Consider the following 24,754-nt stretch of genomic DNA (forward strand, 5'->3'; position numbering starts at 1 on the left):
TAGACCACCAGAGACCTTGGACAATGCAAGCGGCAAAGAGTCGTTTATTAGCACGGACCTCATGCACACCGTTGTAGGGGTGTTAGCAAGAGGCCCTGAACAAAGGGTTACAGCACCTTTTATACATTTTAAGGTAGGGGCAGGGCCCCAGTAGACACTCACAGCAAATGCCTATGCCACGCGGGAAATTTTGTAACACTCTTTGTAAAATGATTGGCGCGGGGTGACTCAAGGGGGATGGTTGCTTTGGATGATAAGGGTTAGGGGGAATTCTCATAGGTGGTCATTATCTCGGGGTCCAGTTCCCGGAGGAGGATCCGGAATATGTGTTAGCCATTGTTCCAGACTCTGGGAATGTCTGGGGCTTGAGGTCAGCAGTTAGTTATCTATCACAGTGGTTACATTCTTTAGAGTTTGTTGACACAGACCTATCTTTATACTTTAACGTTAGCAAAAGCAAGTTACAGAAGCGAAGTCAGCAGTTAGTGACTGCAAAATGGTGAATATAATTCTCAGTTCTTCACCTCAAATCCCTGCTAAGCTCAAATGTTTATGCAGAGAGAAGCTAGTTCAACTTTGACCTAGTCCAAAGTATTTTTTTTCTTTTAAACTTAACAACTCAAACCCAAGTTGTTCATTTTGAGAGTAAATGAGTGAAGATTTAAAACAAGTGCCTGACACCTTGCCAGCCCTCAATCGCTGACATGAATAGTTTCAAATGGGAGAATGTCAGAGGGATCCTGACTCACACATGGGTGTGAAGCCCGGATAGACTAGGGAAAATGAGGTATGGGAAAACTTACAACAAATACAGAGGATATCCATTCATGCACTTCCCCTTAAGATTTAAGGGAACAAAGTCATTTAAGGGAAAATGAAACAGAATAACCTGAGGAAAATGAGGCCTGGTGAAGACAACTCAGAAATATGGTATTTAGAAACATAGGAGTGCCCGCTTGACTTTAAAGAAAGACAACAGGATACATTGCATCCTGAGGGATGTGTTCCTCACTCCGAGAATGAACACTTGTCTGACAGAATGTATGCATTCCCGAGGGGAAAGAAAACCATGCATCCCCAAACTTAAGCTACCTCTTCTTATCTCAAGGATAAGGATGTTTTGTGGCAGGGTGTATCCTTATCTGCAAACTCAGACAGTAACACCAGGTGTGACTCCAGCAAAGAAAGCACCTAACTATCTTTACCTAACTTTGAAGCCAGATCCCCCTGCCTTTACCCTATAAATACTCCAACAGCCCAAGGAGCGCTCTCTCTCTCTCCCCCTCCCTGTGAGACCAACCACCCACACTCTGCTAGAGTGTTCCCCTACCCTTCTGTGTGTTTGTCTGCTTTTCGTCTGTTCGTCTGTTTGCCTGCCTGCTTGCTTGTTTATTTAATAAAGCTCCGCCAAATTTTCTTATCATGGTGATTTGTCCAGAAATTCTCATTCTGAGATCAAAGTCAAGGACCCTAAGTGAAGAGTTCCTATTTGTAAAGGGGACCATGACTAAACCTCACCTCCATCTGGTGACAGGTGGGTGCAGGCCCAAGGCTCACGCTGACTTGTGGAGTGATTTCAAGGTTGCACAATGGAAGGAGGCTCGGGGAGAATCATTTGTCTTCTCAGAAATAGGGAGAAGAGGACAACCAGACCCACTTGGTCTGGGGCTTCTTCTAGAACAAACTCCAGAAGACAAGCTATGGAGCCTTACCCATTCAGGAAATGCCTGTCTTCAACCATCAAGTAGCCAAATAGGAGCACTTTCTTCTTGGAGAAGGATCAGGGGGGAATCCAGAAACACCATATACCCAGGGTGACCCCATGAGGACACATAACACTACCCCTGCCCCCCCACTTCCCCCCTACCTTCACCCTCCTCTTCTATTCCAAGCTGCTGGCTTCCAAGAAGCAAGGCAAAATAGGAGGGAATCTCTGACTCTCTAATCCATCCTCTCCCTCCCTCTTTCCCCATCCTCCCTTCCCTTCCCTTTCCCTTTCCCTGTTTCTCTTCCCCCTCTTCCTCCCCCTCCTCCTCCTCCTCTCCATCTCTCTCTTTTGGGGATGACTCAGGAATCTAGCTCCATTCATTCGAGATCACCTGCATCCCATTCCATTCCCTCTGGCTCCCCCTGCTGTTGGCTCTTTAGGCAAATCATCAAAACCTAAGTCTAACCTTTAAAAATAGAAAAAGAGAATTTGCCCAGCCCAAATGAAGGCTAGAAAGCTAAAGTGTATAAAGAAAAAGAAAAACAGCCACCACCACATTGCTTTGGTAGATGTGATTTTCCTAAAGGAATGTTTAAACATTCGGTTTATGGGTGGACAACATTTACCAGCAGGGCCATCCCGAGTTATTTGGGAGAAGGAGAGCGCGCAGCCACGCTGCGGGCTGCCCCGGTTGGATTCTGGGTGAGTCCCTAGCAGCATGAATTCCAGCTTTGAGGACCTATGTGTGAAGTTGAGGGCCCAGATACAGAGCGTGGCCTTGGCTGGTGCTACCAGAGGGTGAGCTGTTCTGAGACTGGTCTGTTCTGTCACCTCCAGAATCCAGACAATACACCCCTCTCTTTCAGCTAAACCCACTTTCCTTCAACCCAAGCTTACCAGAGACTTCTTATAGAGACATCTTCCCTGACACCCCAAGATCCTCTCAGACCCCCACAATCTTTCCTTTGTGGCATGTATCACATTCATTTCAATTTTCTTGTATTCTGTGATGAATAATATCCTTAATCTCTCTACTGGGTTAATTATGGTAGTAATTGTGTCACACCCTCACCATAAACCAAATGTTTATGTTGGAGGTGTGTGTGTGTGTGTGTGTGTGTGCACACGCGCCAGTGCTGGTCCGTGAACTCAGGACCTGAGTGCTATATCTTAGTTTTTTGGTTTTGTTTTTTTTTCAAGGTTGCTACTTGTACCACATCTCCACTTCCAGCCTTTTGGTGGTCAATTGTAGGTAAAAGTCTCCCAGACTTTCCTTCCCTGGGCTGGCTTTGGCCTGCAATCCTGAAATCTCAGCCTCTTGAGTAGCTAGGATTACAGGTGTGAGCTACCAGTGCCCAGCCATTTGTTGAAGTGTTGGATTCCAAGACCTCAGTGTAAGAATCAAACTAAAGCCGTTTTGTGACAGCTTCTAACAGTTAACTTGTGTCAATCCCTAATTCTTGTTCTGAGTTAATGTTGCAAAGGTTGCAAAAATGAGTTAAACAATAACATGTCTGTGCAAAAATTTTGGGAACTGTTAATTAAAGATTGCAGAACACCCCAGAACAGGATGGTTTCGAGACCCAGTCAGCAGAAGATTATCCACAGGAGATGTCAGCCTCGATGGTCAAGCAGACACCTGGTCCCTGATCAATTAGAATCGAACTTGTCCCTAAACCATAGCATTGCTGTAATTTTGTGGTTTTTGCCTTTATAAGCCCAGCTATATTGTTGCTCGGGGACCCCCTCCCTTCCTCTGCTGTTTGTGGGGGTACAGGACGAGAGGCCAGAGCCTTGGCTTGTTAAATAAACCTTGCATTTTGCAATTCGGGTTGCCTGGTCTCTCGGTGGTCAGGTGGTCATCGGAGGGTCTCTGGGACTTGGGTATAACACTCAGAATGTGGCTGCATTCACAGAGTGAGTCTTTAAAAAGGTGGTTGAGTTGAAGGTCCTGAGGGTGGGCCTTAACTCATTAGCACAAGACAGGTGTCCTTAAAGAAAAAAAGGAAAGAGCTGGTGTGAAGACAACAAGAGACAGCCATTTGCAGTGTAAAGGAGACTTGAGAATGGAACCAACCTGCCAACACCTTGACTACACAGACTTGAAGCCTCTGGAACTCCAAGGAAACAAACCTTTGTTGCTGGGGCCACCTGGTTGGTGATTCCGGGTCACTGCAGCCCCCCCTGGAACTCATACAGGTGGGGACTGGGTTGGTTTTGCTTAGTAGACCCAATACCAAGTAGCCACTCAATACTCGTTCGCTAGAAAGTGAGGGTTGGTGCTGGTGGTTGGGTAGTGTACTGGGTTGCTTTGGGTTTCTGTTAGCTTCTACCTGGCTCTTCTCAGACATCTTGAGCCTTGCCTTTTAGTTTCAAGGCCTGAGACCTGGCTCTAGGTCTTTGTGTCTTTTCAGCTTAATTCACAACCCACCAGCTTCTGAGGATGAAGTATGGGTCCAGGAATGGAGAGACAATCACAAAGTAGAGAGTGTGGTTTTGGAAGATTCTTTCTTTCAGATAACTTTTTCTTTTTTTAATTAGCATACTTTAATTGTACAAGAAAGTTTTGCTGCAGTATTTCCATGCATGCATAAATTGTGCTTTGATCAGAATAACTGAAAATTGATCTCCTGGCATTTCTTCCTTCCTCAATTCTCAGGAACATTACTACTAATAATTTAGTGTATTTCCTTCCTTTTGTTTTTCCAACACATCTTTTCCTTTATTTTTTCACAGTTCTGTGCAAATCATTTCATACTAGTTTTTGAGCATAAAAATAGCTTTTTTAAAAAAATTCTAAGACATGATAAACTTCCCTTACACATTTTTATAGCTGTATAATATGTAGGCTATTGAGTTAGTTCACTTGGTTAGTCTTTTTCTTATTGTGTTGACATTGATTTTTTAAAAAGAAATTTAAACAATGCTGCAGTGAATTTTTTTTCTAGTCCTGAGCTTGAACTCTGGGCCTGGGTGCTGCTTTTCAGCTCTTTTGCTCAAGGCTAGCACTCTGCCACTTGAACCACAGCACCATCTGGCTGTTTCTGTGATTAATTGGAGATTAGAGGCTCATGAACTTTCCTGCCTGGGCTGGCTTCGAACCCTGATCCTCAGATCTCAGCCTCCTGAGTAGCTAGGATTATAGGCATGAGCCACCAACATCTGGCTAATACAGTGAATGTTTTTGTGCGCCAGTTTTTACAGTTTGAATCATTTCTTTTTAGATGATTTTTCAGAGAGGGGATGTCTAAGCTAAAGAATATTGCCAATTTTACAGCCTGGATGGTATAACCCAGTGATTTCATTCCCAGGAGTCAAGCTTTGAATCGTCCAGTGCTAGTAAGGGGCACCAGGGCTATGGCGCCTTGTTTTTCTTAGAAACAGCTAAAAGCTCTTAATAGAACTCAAAGGAAGACACTGAGGACACCTCTAGACAGCATTTTCTAGACTGCAGTTGTCTGTGTGCCCTGGGTCCACCATGCTCTTCCAGAACTTTCCAGGGTCATCCTGTGACTCTGGAGATGTGAATTTGGAAGTGATGTCTGTGGGCTCCTCCTCTTAGACTCTTCAGGGCACGATGGAGCCTTCCTAGGGTTGTTCTTCATCTCCCCCATTCTTGGTTTCTCAGTTTACCCCTTTGGATCTTTCCAGAAACTGTCTTGGGCAGTTCTGAAATAAACTCCACCTAATGACCACAAAAGCAAAAACACTTAGAAACCATCATTTCCCAGAAAGACTTTTTCCTCCCTTCGGTCTTGACAGACTCACTACTTTGGCCCACTTAATTGGACAGTTTCCATGATTCTAGGGTTTTCCATAAGAGAAGACAAAAAAAAATCAAGACAGCCAGAGCCTGGAGCATGTGGTCCAACTACCTTTGCCCATCAACTCTCTGTCGCTTCTAACAGTCAGAACAAAATGAGCTATGGGGAAAACCTGGTGAAGAAACAGAAGACTTAAGCAACAATGGAGTGGGTAGGGTTGGTGTGGGTCTCCATCTCCCCAGGATCTGGCACAGAGCCTGGCCCTTTAGGAGGGCGTAGGTAGCATGTACCCAACTGTTTTCCTCAGGTTCTATGTCCCAGAATTCCAGATGTTTACCTTCCTGGGGTATTTGTATGGGGCAGTTGTCTTTTTCACATGCTCCTGGAGTTCCCTTGTCAGCGCCTCTGGTTCGTGTGAGCTATAGGCAGGAGTAAGGACAATAAACGCCTTCACCACCTGCAGAGAGAAAAGCCCAGAAAGGCTCAAACCTTTGGTAGCCATGCATTTATTTTCCTTTTAGCTAGCTCAGTGAGTAAGTGTTCACATCTATCTACCACTCTGTCATGAACATCTACCAGGTCCCTGGGTCTAATCGATGAAGTGGACAACATTAGTTTTTCTCTTGTCTGTCCAAGACCAACAACTGGAAACATTAGCCTCTTTCTCTCTCTCTTTCTCCCTCTCTCTGTCTCTCTCTTTCTCTCTGCACACACGCACACGCGCACATGCCAGTTGTGGGGCTTGAGCTCTGGGCTTGAGTGCTGACCCGGAGCCTTTGTGCTCAAGGCTAGTACTCTACCACTTAAGCCACATCTCCACTTTTGGCTTCTTTCGATAATTAATTGGACACAAGAATCTTGCAGACTTTCCTGCCTGGGGTTGATTTGAATTATGATCCTCATATCTCAGCCTCCTGAGTAGCTAGGATTATGGCTGTGAGCCACTGGTACCTGGCAAAACATTGGCTTTTTAATGGAATGTTTTAAGAGCCTGACCTATTTCCTACTCTATTCCCTATACCTGCTCTGTCACTTTTTTTTTGGTGGGGGAGGAAGTCAAAGTTGTTTGTCTTAACAAGCAAGCACATTGGAGAAAGGAGATTCACACACTTGGCCGACCATTTCCTTCTGTTTTTTCCAGATTGGGTATGGGTTCAGAGAGACAAGATTGAGGACAACACCGCCACTTCTGAGAGCAGCTGGGTCTTTCAAAGTAATGTTTGCAGTTAGCAAGCATCGTGTGGCTTTCTTCTGTCCTAGGCATCCTAGGGACATTCTGCACCTTTTCCTGCCTATGCTCCTTTTTCAGGCTGCCCCCTGCCTTGAAAGAAGAGTCCTAGACTCATTCTCAACAGAAGATACCTTCTGATAGATATCAAAAGTCGGCATGGAGGCACAAACCTACAATCCCAGCTTCTGAAGTGGGAAAAGGAGGATCACTGTTTGAGGCCAATTTGGATAAAGTTAGCAAGACTTGTATTTCAAAGGCAAGCCAGGGGTTGATTTGGTATTCAAACTCTGTGGGAGGTGGAGGTAGGAGAATCTTGTTTTGAGTCTAGTGAGTAGGAGACCCTATCTGAAAAAGCCAACTCAAGTTGAAAGGATTGGGGACATGGTTCAAGTGATAGAGCACTATGGGTCTAGTAATCTAGTAATCTGAGTTCAACCCCCAGTAGCACCAACACACAAGGGGCTTGTTTGGTTGTTGGTTCATGCTGACAGTAAAACTTGCCCACAAGATCTTGTTCAGGTGTAGTTCACTGTCCTTGTGTACTTTTTGGAAGTGGGAGGGTCACTATCTCACTGTGAGTTTGTGTTCACACGAATCTAGTTTTCAGGAAGCTCTTCCTTGACTGCGAAAATCCCCAGATGTTTATTGAGTACTCATTATGTGACAGGCTGTCTGCTTTAAGCAGAGAGCAGGTGGTCATGGCTCCAACTCTGGTTAATTCAGCTGCACTTTCCCCAGTGTGATTTCTCTAACACACAGATGAGCATCACACCACCTTGTTCTATCATAGTTCACTCAATTTTTACCACAGTAAAACCCCCTTCAGCAAGGGGCTGCTGGATAAGAGTTTAGTGCCCCTGGGTGCACCCTCATAATCTGGTCTGATTCAGCAGCTCTGACTTCAAGTCTATCAACCTACAATGTAGGCTGGTACAGCTAAGAACAGCCCAGGGACCAGATTCTGAGAATCTATGCATACAAAATGTATGTGGCCCTAACTTCCACAAGATAGCAACTTCATGTTTTTGGATTATGTTGTATGTACAGCCAGAGAAAAATGTAGAGGTCTCTCTAGTAGTAGAACTTCCTCTTGTGTCTCCTCCGCTGAAATATCTCCTATAAAAACTCAGCATATTACATTTGGTCCCTTTTTTCCCTGGCATTTCCAGGTCATTTCATGGGGAGGGGGGTGGATTTACATAGTTGGCAATTCCCTCAGGTTAAATATCCTCCCTCAGTTAGAACCCTGAGTGACCATGACTAGTGAGCTCCTTATATCTCCCCTGCAAGTTAGCAAGGACTTTGACTGGACAGAATATATGGCAGAGCATCTGCATTTGCATCTGTATCTTTATCTGCATCCATGTCTATATCTACATCTGTATCTGTACTTCATTTATATCTGCATCTGTGTCTGTATCTGCATCCGCATCCACATCTGCTTCTGTATCTATATCTGTATCTGTGTCTGTCACTGAGATCTCTTACCCATTGGGCAGCCTCATGAGGATCATTTAAAGTTTGTTATTTGTCCATTACGTGCCTCTAGAGAACATTCATATCTTGCAAGGCAGGCGAATAGAGTGTAACGAAAAGAAATGTGTGTTCATTGTGGCAGTCCAACTTGCTAGCACTGGAGAAGAGGGAGACATATGGGGATTCTGGAGCTTCCTATAGGATCTGTTGGTTGCTAATAGGCATAGTCCTGGGCTGGACTGGTTACCTCTCCCCGGATGGGGTCTGGGCTGCTGACCACAGCACACTCCAGGACAGCTGGGTGCTCGGCAAGGGCACTCTCTACCTCGACGGGCCCGATCCGGTAGCTGGAAAAGAAAACCAGATTCTTTCAGGTGTCTTTCTTCCCCCTCTCCTGTCCTCCTGAGAACTTCAAAGGGAAGAAGAGCTCGAGGTCTTGACCTTGAGGAGTTGATCACATCGTCACTCCTCCCCAAGAACCAAAAGTAGCCATCCTTGTCCATGAAGGCTCGGTCCCCCGTGATGTAAAAGTCTCCTTGTTCTGACGCAGCTGTCTTCTCAGGATTGTCCTGAAAGACACAGAAAGCCTGAGAAGGAACAGCTGGGAACAGCTGTGGGCTGGTCACTGTCTAGGGAGTGTCATACAGGAGACTGGAGAGGCCTTAACACGATGTCTTCTCTGTCTTTCCGGCTGAACAGGCAGCCACAGTCTTGTACATTTGTGCTTAATTAGAAAGGAAATGACAGAAGGAATCAGGGTGGCCACCTACGCCCATCCTTAGAAGGGCTCCTAGGAAGAAAGGCTGAATGGGAAAGTGGGGTCGTGTGGGGGGCATTGGCTCTGGATAAAAAGAAGGCACTGACCTCAGAAGGTAGAAATTGAGGGGTACTGAAAGGCCCATTGGTGGCAGGCGAGGAATAGAGGAAAAATGAAAACAAAACAAAACAAAAAACAATCCAAAGGTCAAACTGTGAGGCTAAACAATTTAAAGATGGGAAAAGAGCGAGAGAAGGGGTGACATTGTCCAAAAAGAAATGTATCGATTACCTGACTTTACATAACGGTAACTACTCTGTACCTTTCTAATAACAATGAAAGATAAATAAATTTAAAGGTGCCCCTATCCAGATGACTGCCAAGCCCATGCATGGGAAAGTGGGTATTTATGTTCCATTTACATGAAGTTGTTTTTGGAAGAAAGCAATCAGCAGATAGTGGGACAATTTGATCAATTTGTTTGGGGGGGGGTCTGTGGTAGTAGAGTTGGCTACCAGGAGGTACAGAGATCTCTTGGGGGTGGGGTGATAGCAATGTTCTCTCTTTTAATGGTGGTGTATACATTTGTCAAAAATTGTTGACCTATGCATTTAGCAGGGGTGCGATTTAGTGGGGGAAATCGTCTTTCCATTAAAAAAATACATTCAGAGGAACAAACAAAAGTAAAAAGAAAAGGTAAGTTCTTAGTGTCTGGTAGTATATCTAACACAGAATCTGTAAGCTATGTACCCAGAAAACTGACATGCCGCTCTTAGAATATTAACAAATATAAAAATAAATGGAAAAAAAGGATGACTAAGAAGGTTGATTCTGTCTGAGTTGATTTATAGATGCAGTAGAACTCCTATTGAAATGTGAAAACAAAAAGTTCTTGTGGAACTGGCCACAACGATTCCAAAAATGTATATGAACAAGAAACAAAAGACTAAGAACATGGATAATTGGAAAGAATGGAAAACTTGGGGGAGGCACCTGCTCTATAAAGCACAAAAAGTCTGTCTTTCTGATCTGTGTACAAAGAATGCTGCAGTCCACATCCATGCATTTGTTTGATAGTTCACTTCTCTAAGAGAAGACATGAAATCTTACATTGGCTATAAAGTTGGCATGGGTAGATTAATTTAATTGGCAGGTGAGGTTTCAGCTGTTTTGGAAATGCCCCGATGTGAATGTGAAACATGCCTACTTATTGTCAGGGGAGGGGGGTGGGGAACGGCATCAGTTTATCACATCTCCTGACCACCCATCTTCCACAGATGGCTCTATTAACTTTCCTACATCCCCTAATCTTTACACAGTGATCTGATAATTTTCTCTTGATACTGGTGATAGAAAGGGAGAAGGGTGAGGTCAGCACATGTTCTTGTCCAGAAAATAACTTCACAAATTAGTACGGGCTAGTTGAATAATCAGACCCCCAAGGAGGTCTGATACAAGTTCCATGAGTTATGCTATATACCTAGAATTATGTCAATTATTGCTTATCTTATTAGAAGGAAATACATTTATTTATTTATGTTTGGTGCTGGTCATGGGGCTTGAACTCAGGGCCTGGGCCTTGCTTTTAAGCTTTTTTTTTGTTCAAGGCTAGCACTCTACTTGAACCACAGTTCCACTTGCAGCTTTTTGGTGGTTAATTGGAGATAAGAGTCTCATGGGCTTTCCTGCTTTAACTGGCTTTGAACAGGAATTCTGAGATCTCAGTCTTCTGAGTAGTTAGGATTCTAGCACGAGCCACCAGCACCTGGCTAAATAAACTAAAAATTTTAACAGTATTCTTGCTTAGTGTGATTTCTGTGTTGTTGATGGTGGTGGTGGTGGGGTTCTCATAGGTTTTGTTACAGTGTTTGTGAATTTAAATAAAATAAAAGATTAGTTCTCCGCTAAAACACACCATTCCAAATCCAAATGGGCTGGTTTTTATCTGCTATTTCCCATAGTGTGGCAGACGATAGCTTAGAACACATATGATGCAGCATTTCTACAAATCAGCATTTCTTACTTGAGGAGTAAACCTGCATCACCTTAAATTCTGGTTTAATGAGACAGAGGTAGGGTGAAAGCATTAGTAACGGTTGCTAATCATTGACCGATAATAGCACCTTACCAATAATAGCACCAACCAACCTCATGCAGCCACTGCAAAGGCTACTCACATAGACTTTGCATGTCAAGACTTGGCATGTAGGAAGGCCTGTGAAACCAGCCACGCTCTGCCACTTACCACATAGTGATGGAAGAAACAGAATGGCCGGGTGGGTTTGATGCGCACAGCAACATTCCCCTCTTCTCCAGGAGGCAGGACATTGCCCTGATCGTCCACAATCTGATGAACAGATCACAGGATGACGTTGGAGCCACTAGCCATGCTGTGCTCACTCACAGTGGTACCCACAACACCCACAGCCTCCTACCTGCACATCATAAGGTGGAAATGCTTTCCCCATGGATCCGGTCTTGATCATCATGCCTTTTTGGTTGGCACAGATTACAACCTGGAGAAAAACAAGTACCAATTAGGAGAAGCCTCTTCCTTGTAGCTGCTTTTCTGGTCCACTCCTTTCCCTCACTTGCCATTGGATGCTTTTTTTTCTTTACTCCCCTCTCTTCCTTTCTAATGGCTTTCTTCTTTTTTTTCTTCCTCATTCTCTTCTTTTTCTTTTTTATTCTCTTCTTTTTCTACTTCCCCCTGTTCTTCCTCCCTCTCTCCTTTCCTCCTTTCATTTCCTTCCTTCCTTCCTTTCTTCTTCCTCCTTCTTTACCTTGCTTCTTCTCTGCTTCCTACAGTCAGTAAACATTTGTGAGCACACTAATGGAGACTTATACACTGTCAGCAGAACATATTACTAAGCCAAAAGACGTAGTTGATCCCCACATCTCTGCTCAGATAGCTATAAGGGACACTGCTTAAGATTTGGGGTTCTACTAGGAATAGATCTGTGTTGTTCTGGTAGAGGAAAACAGCCTCTTTAGCCAAGAGAGCTGCTTTGCTAGTCATAATGTGATTGTGAAATTGCTGAACTACTTCGTGTGTGTGTGGTGGTGGTGGTGGGGTCATAGGGCTTGAACTTCAGGGCTGGGCACTGTCCCAGAGTTTTGTGCTCAAGGCTAGCACTCTACCATGTGAGCCACAGCATCCCTCCTGGTTTTCTGGTAGTTAATTAGAGATAAGACTCTCATGAACTTTCCTACCCAGGCTAGCTTTGAACCATGATCCTCAGATCTCAGGATTACAGGTGTGAGCCTGGTGCCTGGCTGCTAAACTACTTTTAAGCCAAAAGGAAGAAAGACTGGTGGAGTTTCATGATCAGCATTTCCCCTTTGGGGCAGGGAGATCCTTCACCGGTGTCACTGGGAAGTCTGAAAGGCCAGAGACGCCAGCAGGGGATAGGGTAGGGTGGGCAATGACTCTCCCTGCAGGGCGGAGGGCTCAGGTGTAGTGTCCCTGGACACAGCACTCACAGTTTCTGACTGCCCATAGCCTTCATGCAGCTCCAGGCCGGTCTGGCTCTTCCACCGTTCCCTCACATCAGGGTTGAGGGCCTCTCCTCCGGTCACACAGTGCCTCAGGCTGGGGAACTGATACCTTTTCTCAGGTGAGAAGACAAGAGCACCTGAGATAGGGCCCCAACCCTGCTCACTCTGCACTGCGGCTGCCTGGGTCCAGACCCTCCAGACAGCAGCAGAGACTGCACTTCCTGCTTCCCAGTCTGCCCTGGGCTTCTCCTCTGACTTCGTAGGCATGATCCTTAGGGGCAGACCAGAGGGTTTGTTCAAAATCACCAGTCCTGTCTGAGTTTGAAATAAAATTGAACCTCATGTAGTAGGTTTTGGCCTGACCTGGTAAGTTCCAGGTCAATTGATCCAAAATAATTTATCTGGAAACTGACTGATTGATTATAAATTTGTGGAGATCGGATTGAAAAAGAAGATTTAAAAATTTGAGATAATTTGATTAGCCCTCTAAGAATTTCCATATAAGATGATGTTAAGTGAAATGAACCCCAAGATAGGGACACAAGCAGTTTTTTTCCTTTCTTGCTATTGTTTTTAATGTATTTAAAATGTATTATGTGATTTTTTTTGTTTGTTTCTCTTGTATGTTCTTTTCCAAAGGTATAACCTGTGTTTTCACTGTATTTGATTCTGGTGCCCTGTATCTTGTATATACATTTTTCTAATTTGGGGAGGGGAAGGGAAATAACAAAATGCCGAAATAAGGATACAGGTTGACCCATTGTAACAATGAGATGTACAAGACACTATGTTGAAAACAAACTTTACAACTTGGTGGGGGAAGGGAGGATCTAGGGAGGTGGGAAGGGAAGGGAAGGTAGGGGAAAAACAAAGGAGGGGGAAAAACAAAGGAGGAGGTAACAATGCTCCATAGGAAATACACTCACTACCTTACTCATGTAGCTGTAACTCCTCTGTACAGTATTTTTGCAATAAAAAATCATAAAAAAGAATTTCCAGTTCTAACAAATTGTCCAACAAAACTCCTAAAGATATTAAATAAGCAGTAAAACTGTGTTGTCTCGACAAGCTATTCAAATTATTTTGTTGAACTTTGGGGGTGACAAATTATTCAAAGTGTAAAAGAAAAAAAATCAGTGAGTGCAAATTTACTTTTAATCATTTTTTTCTGTACCTTGGGATCAAATTGGTTGGACTGAGTTACTGTATGGACAGGTACCATTGAACAAATTATTCAGAGATGGTTACAGGAAGGGGGGTGAATGGAATTTCTTCCTACAGAGTAATTTAATCCCTTGAGTCATGTAAGAAGTCCCTCTTTTAAAAAAGGCACTCCATGGTCAAAGACCGCTTAGAAAAGATGAGGCGTATGAGGACAACTTCCCTATGCTTTGGGAAAGGACAGAAAAAGGCCTAGTTTAGGGTCCATAGACTCCTGAGCCATGTTGACAATCATTCCAGTACCTGCGCAGCTAGCAGAAGACTTTGGCTCATAGAGATAAGTCATCCAATGTGACATCACCTTCTCATTCATCCCCAGAGGCAAGCACACAGAGATTGGCTGGCTCAGGTTAGCCTGAGGTAGGAGATGGCACATCTGTTGTGCCAGGCTTGTTAGTCCTAGGGGTGATGAATTCCCTTTTGTAACTGGCTAGTTGCAATCCCATGGTTTCTCATTTCACAATTTCATAGATGCAATCGTCACATTTTTGTGGGTCTAGCCCAGGGGTGTGTGGCAGGGAGAAAGCCCACTTCAGTGTTGACATTTCAGATGGCCTTAAGTCAAATCCATGCAATTAAAGTGAAGTGTGAATTCTTAGGGGCCTGAAAACCATCTTTGAGGAGTGTCTACAAGTATACGTACGCTTTTGCGTGCATGTATAGGAGACACCAGACAGACAGACATAAAGACGGAGAGAGCTGGGCAGAGAAAGAAAAGCATAAGAATAAGAGACAAACCAGGTGCCAATGGCTCATGCCTGTAATCCTAGCTACTCAAGAGGCTGAGATCTGAAGATCATGGTTTAACACCAACTCAGGCAGGAAAGTCCGTGAGATTCTTATGCCAATTAATCACCAAAAGAAGCCAGAAGTGGAGATACAGCTTAAGTGGTAGAGCACTAGCCTTGAGCAAAAGAAGGTCAGGGACAGAGCTTAGGCCCTGAGTTCAAGCCCCAGGACTGGTGTGTGTGCACGCATGTGCATGCATGTGTGCATGCTCGCGTGTGCACACACACAGACAGACAGCATAGGGATACAGAAGCAGAAAGGCAGAGAGATCAAGTTGTAGTTAGAGAGTGGGTCTGCATGTGGGATCCCAGAGCACACATTCACACACATGGGCCCTCAAAGCACAAAATGGATGAGTGGTACCTGGTCAGGTCTTCCTGCACCAGCAGCCGGAAGAGGGTAGGGACACAGCAGAGTGAGGTTATTGGGAACCTGGAGAGAGTCTACAGACAACAAAAGAACTTTACTTAGAGTCTTTGGGATGGAATTTCATGGAAATAGTGTGAACTGAGTCCATTTTCAAAGGAGGGAAATGGAAGACAATGCATGGATGGTATTCAGCCTCCAAGATGGCGTCCAGTGACCTCCATCTCCTGGTACATTAGTGCCCTTGTGGGGGTCCACTGCCTCACTGCACCATGGTTAGTTCCTGTATCATAGTGTGGGGTGGAGGTGATGCTCTTGTTTGTGAGATTAGGTTAGATGGAGACGATGATCTTGACTTTTCTCCCTCTCTTGCTCTACTCACTCTGGGAGGAGGCAAGTGGCCATATTGTGAGGACACTCAAGCTGTCCTCTTGATGAGTGTACCCATGAAGGACTGGAACTCTGGCCAAAAGTTGATGAACAATTGACTGTGAAAGCTACACCTCAGATTTGAGGCAGGAACTAGATTATGGGAAGCTCTGGTGCCTTTTGGGTTGGTAGAAGTATGGAGGAGCTAAGGATTACCAATCCATGCCTTTTCTCCTGCAACCTTGGAGCCTCTGCACCATTCATCTCATTCACACCCAACCTGGGAGAGGGGTTTTAGTCTCTTACATTCAGGATAAGTTTGGTATCCACTCGAGGAAGCTCATGAACAAAAACACAAGATCCATTGGACCAGGCAGAGAAGAAAGTCCAGGCTGCCTTCACCCAACCAGTGTCAGTTGTGTTCCAGAAGATCGATGATTCAGTCAAGGCTACCCAGTGCCTGCCCAAAAAAATGAGAGAAAAGAACACCTCTAACTTTAAGAAGGATCATATTACCTTCAACCCTGACCACATGGAGTATTCACTTAATACCTGCCTAAATGACACAAGACCTATCAACTCAACTACTCTCCAAGCTTTTGTTGTTGTTGGCCCTGGGGCTTGAACTTGGGGCCTTTAGCTTTTTCACTCAAGGGAAATAGAGAGAGAGCCAGAGAGTTATTGTGTCATGGGTTCTATTTCTGTTTGGGAAGATTTCTTTTTCCCCCTAAAGTTCAAGAGATAACGGCAGCGCTGGTTGTAGGACAATGACAATAGTAATGAAAAGATACTGGATGATGCACTTAAGAATGGTTTACATGGAGGAGGAACAGAGAAATGGAGAGAGGGAAGGTGGGTGAATGGTCACTGTAATCAAGGTCCACATGTGAAACTGGAAGCAGGTAACTCGACAGTGTAGGTAGGGTTGGAAAAGATGGGGGTGGGGGAAGGGAGGATGATGGGAGGGGTGACACTGATCAGGATGCATTGTACTCATTAATTGATATGTAGGATTGAAACCATTTTGTGTAATTATTCAAAGGTAATAAGTAAATAAAATTTATAGTAACAACAACAACAATGTATAAATGGTTACACATAGTGCTTAGCTTTGTGAGATTGGTTTTTGTCACTCAGCATGATTCTAGAATATCTATCTATCTATCTATCCCATAAGTTCATTCCTTCTCAGACATGGGGCTTGAACTTGGGGCCTGGATGCTGTGCTGCCCCTAATTTTTTTCATTCAAGGCTAGTGCTCTACCATTTTGAGACACAGCTCCATTTCCAGTTTTCTAGTGGTCAATTGGAAATAACAGTCTCATAGACTTTCCTGTCCTGTCTGGCTTTGAATTGTGATCCTCAGATCTCAGCCTCCTGAATAGCTAGGATTATAGGCATGTGAGCCACTAGTGCCCGGGTAGTTTATTCCTTCTTTACTGCTCCACTCCAGGTTTGTCTCTCTCCTAGATAAGTGTCCCCAGTACCTTCCACTGGCCACAAAACCCAGACCATAGCTGCTGTGGGAATGCTCCACCATCTTGGGGTTCCCTGTAGTTCCACTGGTGAAGTAAATGGACAGGGGATCTTGGCTCTTGGTCCTCACACAGTTGTGCTCTGAAGATGCCTTTCTGGAAAATGCAGAAACAAAACAAAACAAAAGCAACAACTAAGCTGGTAACAACTCTTAGTAGCAAAACCAGTGAATACTACCAGTAGTACTTTTTTTTTCTTTTGTTGGTCATGGGGCTTGAACTCTGGGCCTCAGCACTGTCCCTCAGCTCTTCAGCTCAAGGTGAGGGCTCTATCACTTGAGCGACAGCACCACTTCCGGTTTTCTGGTGGTTCATTGGAGATAAGAGTTTCACAGCCTTTCCTGCTTGAGCTGGCTTTGAACTGCGACCCTCAGACCTCAGAATCCTGAGTAGCTAGGATGACAGGCGTGAGCCACCGGCGCCTGGCCAACCAGTAGTATTTTAACAACAAAGCTCCTACAATTTCAACAAATAGCATGCCTAAGATGCCATTGGGAAGAGTTCCTACTATGAATTAAATACCTTCTATAGGTTATCTCACATAGCCTGGTTAATAGCCATAATAACAAGCTGGGTGCTGGTGACTCATGCCTATAATTCTTTCTTTTTTGGTCTGGTCGTGGGGCCTGAACTCTGGGCCTGGGCGCTGTCCCTCAGGTCTTTAGCTCAAGGCTAGCGCTCTACCACTTGAGCCACAGCACCACTTCCAGCTTTTTCTTTTTGCTTATGTGGTGCCGAGGAATCGAACTCAGGGCCTCAGGCATGCAAAGCAAGCGCTCTACCACTGAGCCACCTTCCCAGCCCCATCATGCCTATAATTCTTAGCTACTCAGGTGGCTGAGATCTAAGGATTGTGGTTTGAAGCCAGCCTAGACAGGAAAGTCTGTGAGATTCATCTCTCCAATGAGCTATTCAGAAAAAGGCAGAAGTAAAGTTATGGCTCACATGGTAGGGCACTAGCCTTGAACAAAAGAAGCTCAAGGCCAGGGCCCAGGCCCAGAGTTCAAGCCCCAGGACTGACAACAAAACAAAACATATAACAAATGCCATCATTATAGAGACCAGTGGGGCACCCAGAAGAGAGTGACACATCCCATCTTGAATGAATGAGTGACTGTGAGCATGGAGGAGTCTTGGGGACCCCAGGCCAGCCTAGCTCCCACAGTGAGTATTACTCTCCCATTACCATTTTCCCCCATGAGCAACCCAAAATTCATTGCATGGCTTGTTCCCTAAAGGGGAAAAGGCCCTGACTTCCTTCTTGTTATGATTGTCCTGGAGAACTTCAACTCACTGCAGGAGTTCCCTGAAGTTCATCCAGCCTGGATGGCTGTTGTCCGACACCAGTAGCTTGGTTTGGAGGGAGGGGCAGTCATGGCAGATGGCATCAACCTGTGGAACCAGGGCATCACTGGTGATGATGGACTTGGCCCTGGATGCCTGCAGTCGGTACTTGAGGTCCTTCTCTGTCAGCTGGGAGATACCTGGGATCATGATGAGGCCTGAGGTGAATGCAGAGAGGGCAGACATCGGATCTGAGCGTGAGCTGGAGAGAGCTGGACGGCTGGGTCTGAAAGATGCATTGCTCACGGAATTGAGAAAATACATGGGAAGAATGTACACACATTAGGCTCTGTTTCATTTCATCCTAACGCCCTGGGGTCTGGTTCTGTCTATTACATCACTGATGGGCCCCTGAGGTACAACCGGCCTTGTAAGTTCTGGGCACAAGGGATGAAGCGAAAATGGCATCCAGGATGCACTTCGCTTGGTCCTCTGAACCTCATGGAAATCACAAAGCTCCCTAACTAGGAACTCCAGCCCCGACTCACTGACCTGCCCGCATACAAGCCACGGTGACCAGCCACCACTCCGGAAGCCGTGGCAGTACCACCATCATTCTGTCCCCAGACTGTAGGCCGCACGCGCTCTCCAGGACATTGGCTGCCTTCCTGGATTGTTTGCCCAGCTCTTCAAAGCTCCACTTGATCTCCTTTCCCGTGCCACCTACCCACCAGAAAGCTGGGTTCGAGGGACGGTGCCCAGCCTAGACAGAGGGGTAGGCAGAAAAGAAATAGAAGCCACTTGTGGAGGATTTTTTGCTTGCTGATTTTTAAAATACTGTTTCTCACAATAGTTAATATGCTAGTGTTTGAAAATGAGATTGATAAAGAAAGCTGTTCATTAAGAAGATTTGAGTCATGCCTTGACTCTTCACCTGTCTTGCCTAAGCGACTAGTAATTTGATTAGTTTCCTGCATACCCTCCTTCAGGTCCCTTAAACAAACGTAAGTCTATTTTTACATGTCACTGTTTGTATGTTGTTTGTCTAATCCAGCAGCTCATGTAGCCACAAAGTTAAAACAATGACATAAAATGGTTTTTGGCTGGGTTGCTGGTAGCTCACGCCTGTCATCCTAGATACTCAGGAGGCTGAGATCTGAGGATCACAGTTCAAAGCCAGCCCTGGCAGACAAGTCTGTGAGACACTTACCTCCCAACTAACCACCAAAAAGCTGGAAGTGGGACTGTGGCTCAAGTGGTAGAGCTCCAAACTTGAGCAAAACAGCTAAGGGCCAGCACTGAGGCCCTGAGTTCAAGCCCTAGAATTGGCATACACAGCCCTTAGAGAAATTTGGTTACTTACTGATTAAGTTCTGAGTTAGGCCACATCCATATAACTTATAAATGGGGTCACAATCAAATCATAACTGCTTGAAAATAAGGCTTTGCAAAGGCTCCATTGTGTTCCCTCTGTGGCCACCAGCTTCAGTGGGAAGGAATGAGGGGTACTGTTTCCCAAGGCTGTGGGGTATCTGGGAACTGGGCACTGGAACCAAAGATGTTAACATGTCACCAAGCTCTTTGTACTTACTGAGATCCTACCAGTTATGCTAATTAAACACTTTCTAGGTGACTGCAGCCTCTGAGTAGTTTCCAGAGTTCTAAAAACAGCAGCAGCAGCAACAACAAAATTAACAAAATTACTCATAACTTTTACTGGGTTGTTGCTGTCATTGTTGCTCTTACGAAGCAGAAAAAAAAGGGTGATAATCTTTAACCCATCATTTTTTGCTGATGAGGAGAAGTTTTCTGAAAAATGTTCCTTAGGCTTACTGTGGTGGTTCATGCCCCTAATTCCATCACTTGGGAGGCTTAGTCTACACAGGGAGACTCCAAGGCTCAGCTCAGTGGAACATCTTGCTGGCACTAACTTTTCCTTTGGAGCTGGTCTAGTACATATGAGTCCTTGGCTTCCATTCTTACTGCTGCAAAACAAAAGAAAAAAAAAAGAAAAGAAAAAGAAAAGGTCCCCTTGTATGGCAAAAAGAACTTAGGTTTTGTGAATAGTTGAAGAATGAAGCATCCTGACTCTACAGCTCACACACTTCCTCCCATCTCTCACAGTTTCACATGGCAGACAGATGTTGGATTACCTAGCATCTGAGATCTAGGACACTTGGGACCAATGTACATTGTCAAGGCTGCTTTAAGACTTCTTCCTCCTCACATGAACTTCATTGGCTTTGTAGGTTATTACTGTAGCTACTGGCAATAGTGGACAACTTTTTAAACAACTTTATCATCAGTTTGACATAATTAAGTGCATTTGAAATAGGACTTCGCATTCCCTTATTATCAACAAAAGAGGACTATCATGTCAAATGGATACAACACACACATGCATGCACGCACGCACAGGGCAGGCATAGTTAAAGTGGGGAGGGGAAAACACACAGAGACATAGAAAACTCAGACTTAGTTTGTTCAGGGCCAACCTGTTTATCCACTGTGACCTGTGAAGCTTTGCTTGGGGCTCTGCTCCCTCCTTGTTTAGAAATAAAATACATGAGAGCCACTAAAGTAGTGCAGACAGGATAGCAGCAAAAAACAATTTTTCCCCCCTGCATTTAAGGGGATGGGTTGGGAGGGAATGAAGAGAAGGCTTCATATTTTGTGGTGAGGTTGGGGCTCAGGATAAGAGATACCTCACAATCCCGCAAAATATGCATGCCGCCTAACACTAGATCCTAGCCACGCCTCCACCAGTCTTTAATGCTAACATGCAAAGTTCCCCGGTAAAAATGCTCAAATAAGTTGTGTTTTTTTTTTCTGATATCAGTCATAGGGCTTCAACTCAGGGCCTAGGTGTGCAGTCCCTGAGGTTTTTTTCTCTCTCTCAAGCTAGCACTCTACTACACAAACCACAGCTCCACTTCCAGTTTATTGGTGGTTAATTGGAAATAAGAGTCTCATGAACTTTACTGCCCAGGCTGGCTTCAAACTGTGATCCTCAGATCTCAAGCCTTCTGAGTGGCCAGGATTTACAGGTGTGAGCCACCAGCACCCAGCCAAATAAGTTGTCTATAGTCTCGAGTCTCTCTGTGACGCCCACGTAGGCAGGCTCAACTTTACCTTTTCCAGCTGACTCCACACATCCAGCACATCGTGTGCAAAGTTGAAGTACTCAGGCACAGGCTGCCTCCCAAGGTTGATGGCCTCCCAGGTGGCCGTAATCTCAGGAGCAGGTGGAGGTGGGGGCTGCCCATGAACCCCACAGACACCCCAGGGGCTCCTCAGTGCCCGCAGGGCCAGGCCTTTCAACCACAGCTTCATGGTGTTCACTGCCTGTTGCCTGTCACCAAAGAGAGAAGAGAGGCTGCTGTCTTGAAGGCTGGGTTTTGGGGGATTGGGAAGTACCCCCAAAGTGACCAGAGTCCCTATGGACTCAGCTCTGCCTGGTGTCTCCTGAGGTCCAGCTCTCCCAACTCTCCCTGCCAAGGTACCCATCCTTGAAAGATAATCCCTCCAGCATCACTAATTTTCTTGTTACATTTTAAAGAATTAAAAAATACATTTCAGGGGTCGGAAGGAGGACATAGATGGTAGAATACCAGCCAGTGAATAAAAGTGTCAGTTATGAGTTTGAGTCCTGTTGTCAGTCAAAACAAAACAAAAACAAAGAAAAGAAAAGAAAAAAATTGAATATGATTGCTATAGGGCAGGGGTTGTGGAAGAAACTGGAAGGGAGGAAAAGAGAGAATAATGAGAAATGAATATGGTACAAATATCTATCTATCTATCTATCTATCTATCTATCTATCTATCTATCTATCTATCTATCTATCTATCTGTCATCTACCTACCATAATGAAACCTGCTAAAATGATTAAAAAGTAGGAGGAGAAAAGTCAGGTTAAAGAAAGAGTAATATAGAAAGAGTGAATGTAGCCAAAGTACATTATATGCATATGTATAAATATCATGGTGAAACCCATAACTTACGCTATAACTTTTTTTTTTAAAGGAAAGGGGGTTGAATTTGAAGGGGAACAAGGCAAAGATGTGGGATTGAATGCACCTGCTGCAGGGGGCAGGCCTGTCTCATGCCATTGTCACAGGCATACAATAAATCTCAGTGAAGAAAATCCATGTCAGTTGACAGTAGACTTAGTTATGTAAGCATTTTCAGTAGACTGGATTATTTTTTTTTCTGAGAATCTTGTCATTTCAATTTGATTTTATGATCTCATGTGAGTAGAAGGCATGTTAATCATTTCAAGAAAAGTAAAGTAAAATACTTATTTGAAACTTTAACTAACTCATGGGAATTGTCTATATTTCTGGGGGTGGGGAGGTATGCCATTTTGGCACTTGTAGTGATGTGTCGTGATAGGATCAGGGTAATTAAATATCTGCCACCTCCAACACATCACTTGTGTCTGTTTGCAACACTCAAAATTCTGTCTGCTAAATGATTTTGATCAATTCTGAACTGTCCTGGTGAATCAGGGATGAAGTCCTTGGGTATCCCTGACCTGTGCAATCAAAATGTGAGCTATATATGCAGCTTAGATTTTTCTCACATCTTCATGCAGAAAAGAAAAAACAAACAAGAAGCAATGACTGACTTTAATGATAACAACACATCTTATTTAACCAGTATGCAAATAGCACTATCATGTCTATATGGATTCCGAACTAGGCACTGTTTTTTTTTTTTTTTTTTTGCACTAAGTCCTTGAAACAAGATGAGTCTTTTAGGATCCTGTGTCAAGTTGGACCTATTGCTGATTTGGTATCTTGCTGCTCAGAGTTGTGACCTAGGGACGGGAAGCAGAATTTGTGCAGAACATGAGACGCTTTACATGATCCTACATGTCTATCAAGTTCAAGAGTAGTGATCTAAGAGCTGCCCCTAAGTAGAGCTCCCTTGGCCAAATTCTTTATAACAGTAACAATATCAACAATAATAAATGCGATGGTGATAATAAAGTCTTGCCACAAGAAAAAAAAAAAACAACCCAAAACATCACAACTCCTCTGAAGGGTTACTGGGTAACAACATGTGGAAAGCACTGTAGCAACATGATTTCATTAAAGCTATATGACTTCTCCATGTCGTCAATGCTATTTTCTCCAGTTTGCTAATAGACGCAGGAAGGCCTATGGCAGGGGGAAGTGGCATCTCCCACGCATGTCTAGGCCCTGGCTGTGGCTGTGATCTCCCTCTCCCAATTCCTCTCTCTCCTCCTCATCGCCCACAAACTCTGCTGGAGCCTTTTCCTTGCCCTCCCACGCCTGGATCTCTTGACATCCGTTAACTAGATTCCCCAGCAGTTTTTCTCTTTGTCTCCCAGGGCCATTTCATGCCCTCCTAATCAGCGGCACCTGCCACTGAAAGATTTCCCCCCCCCCTCCCTTCCCCTTACCTTGTTCTTAAAGCCAGGGAATGTAAAAAGGCATCTGTCTTCTGCTTCAGCACAAGAGTTGTCTAGGTTTTCTCAGGACACTGAGGAGGGGAAGCTGTTGATTCCAGCTCTCAGAGGGAACTTTGGCCCCAATCACTGCCAAAACAGATCATTGCCAGAGGCCATCGTAACCTTTCCACTGGTCAGGGAACTCTTGCGTGAGCAAGAGTGCCTGCCTGCCAAGATATCCTTCCTCCTTCTTTTCTTCTCCCTTCTTTTTTCTTCTCTCTTCTTTTTTCTTCTTTCCTTTTTCCTTCCTCTTTGTCTTCCTTCCTTCCTTCCTTCCTCTTCCTTCCTTCCTTCCTTCCTTCATTTTTCTTTTCTCTCTTTTTCTTTCTTCTTTCCTTTCTTTCTCCCTTCTCCTTCCTTCCTTCATCTCTCTCTTCCTTTCTCTTTCTTTCTTTCTTCCTTCTTCCTTCCTTCTTTCCTTTATTTTTCTTTTCTCTTTTTCTTTCTTCTTTTCTTTCTTTCTCCCTTCTCCCTTCTCCTTCCTTCCTTCCTTCCTCTCTCTCTTTCTCTTTCTTTCTTCCTTCTTTCCTTTATTTTTCTTTTCTCTCTTTTTCTTTCTTCTTTCCTTTCTTTCTCCCTTCTCCTTCCGTCCTTCCTTCCTTCATCTCTCTCTTCCTTTCTCTTTCTTTCTTCCTTCTTCCTTCTTTCTTTTCTTTATTTTTCTTTTCTCTCTTTTTCTTTCTTCTTTCCTTTCTTTCTCTTCTCCCTTCTCCTTCCTTCCTTCCTTCCTTCCTTCCTTCCTTCCTTCCTTCCTTCCTTCCTTCCTCTCTCCCTCCCTTCTTTTTTCCCTCTATCCCTCCCTCCCTCCCTCCTTCCCTCCCTCCTGTCCTTCTTTTCATGCTGACCCTGGAACTTGAACTCAGGGCATGGGTACTGTCCCTGAGCTTTTTCATTCAAGGCTGGGCTCTATCACATGAGTCACAGCTCTTCTGTTTTCTTTTTCTGGTTAATTGGAGATAAGAGTCTCATGCACTTTCCTGCCCAGGTTGACTTTCCTCAGATCTCAACCTTCTGAATAGCTAGAGTTGCAGGTGTGAGCCGCTGGGCCAGGCTTTTCTTTAGCTCACAGAACTTGTAGGATTAAACCCCAGTTCTTGTGCTAGACACAGCAGCTCCCACTGGATGGAAGTGTTTCCTGGAAATGTGGATGAAAGAGAATGGGTGCTTTATTCTGACCTAACAGGAGGAATTTTATAGTGAAACAAATGTAAGGCAGATCTTGTCCATTGCCTGCTCAAATTTCTTCTACTATATAAAGTTACAAAGTGAACAAATGGTT

General features: G+C 44.5%; 1 protein-coding gene across 2 annotated transcripts; it reads right to left on the reverse strand.

The window, feature by feature from the left end:
* Positions 1 to 4,809: 4,809 nt before the first annotated feature.
* On the reverse strand, positions 4,810 to 23,537 carry Acsm5 (acyl-CoA synthetase medium-chain family member 5). Of its 2 annotated transcripts, XM_013011789.1 has the most exons (14): positions 23,428 to 23,537; positions 21,131 to 21,350; positions 18,551 to 18,761; positions 18,009 to 18,216; positions 16,667 to 16,810; positions 15,486 to 15,639; positions 14,808 to 14,887; positions 12,420 to 12,543; positions 11,372 to 11,452; positions 11,182 to 11,283; positions 8,621 to 8,748; positions 8,427 to 8,526; positions 5,810 to 5,929; positions 4,810 to 5,393 (listed from the first exon to the last, which is right to left on the reverse strand). In XM_013011789.1, the coding sequence occupies exons 2-14, from the start codon at positions 21,329 to 21,331 to the stop codon at positions 5,310 to 5,312; spliced, it is 1,737 nt and encodes a 578-aa protein (XP_012867243.1). In that variant the 5' UTR covers positions 21,332 to 21,350; positions 23,428 to 23,537; the 3' UTR covers positions 4,810 to 5,309. The 2 variants fall into 2 exon arrangements, with proteins under 2 accessions (XP_012867243.1, XP_012867244.1); XM_013011790.1 differs by lacking the exons at positions 4,810 to 5,393; positions 8,621 to 8,748 and having other exon boundaries at positions 5,814 to 5,929.
* Positions 23,538 to 24,754: the final 1,217 nt, after the last annotated feature.

The sequence above is a fragment of the Dipodomys ordii genome, unplaced genomic scaffold (genome assembly GCF_000151885.1).
Source record: "Dipodomys ordii isolate 6190 unplaced genomic scaffold, Dord_2.0 Scaffold14, whole genome shotgun sequence".
NCBI lineage: Eukaryota > Metazoa > Chordata > Mammalia > Rodentia > Heteromyidae > Dipodomys > Dipodomys ordii.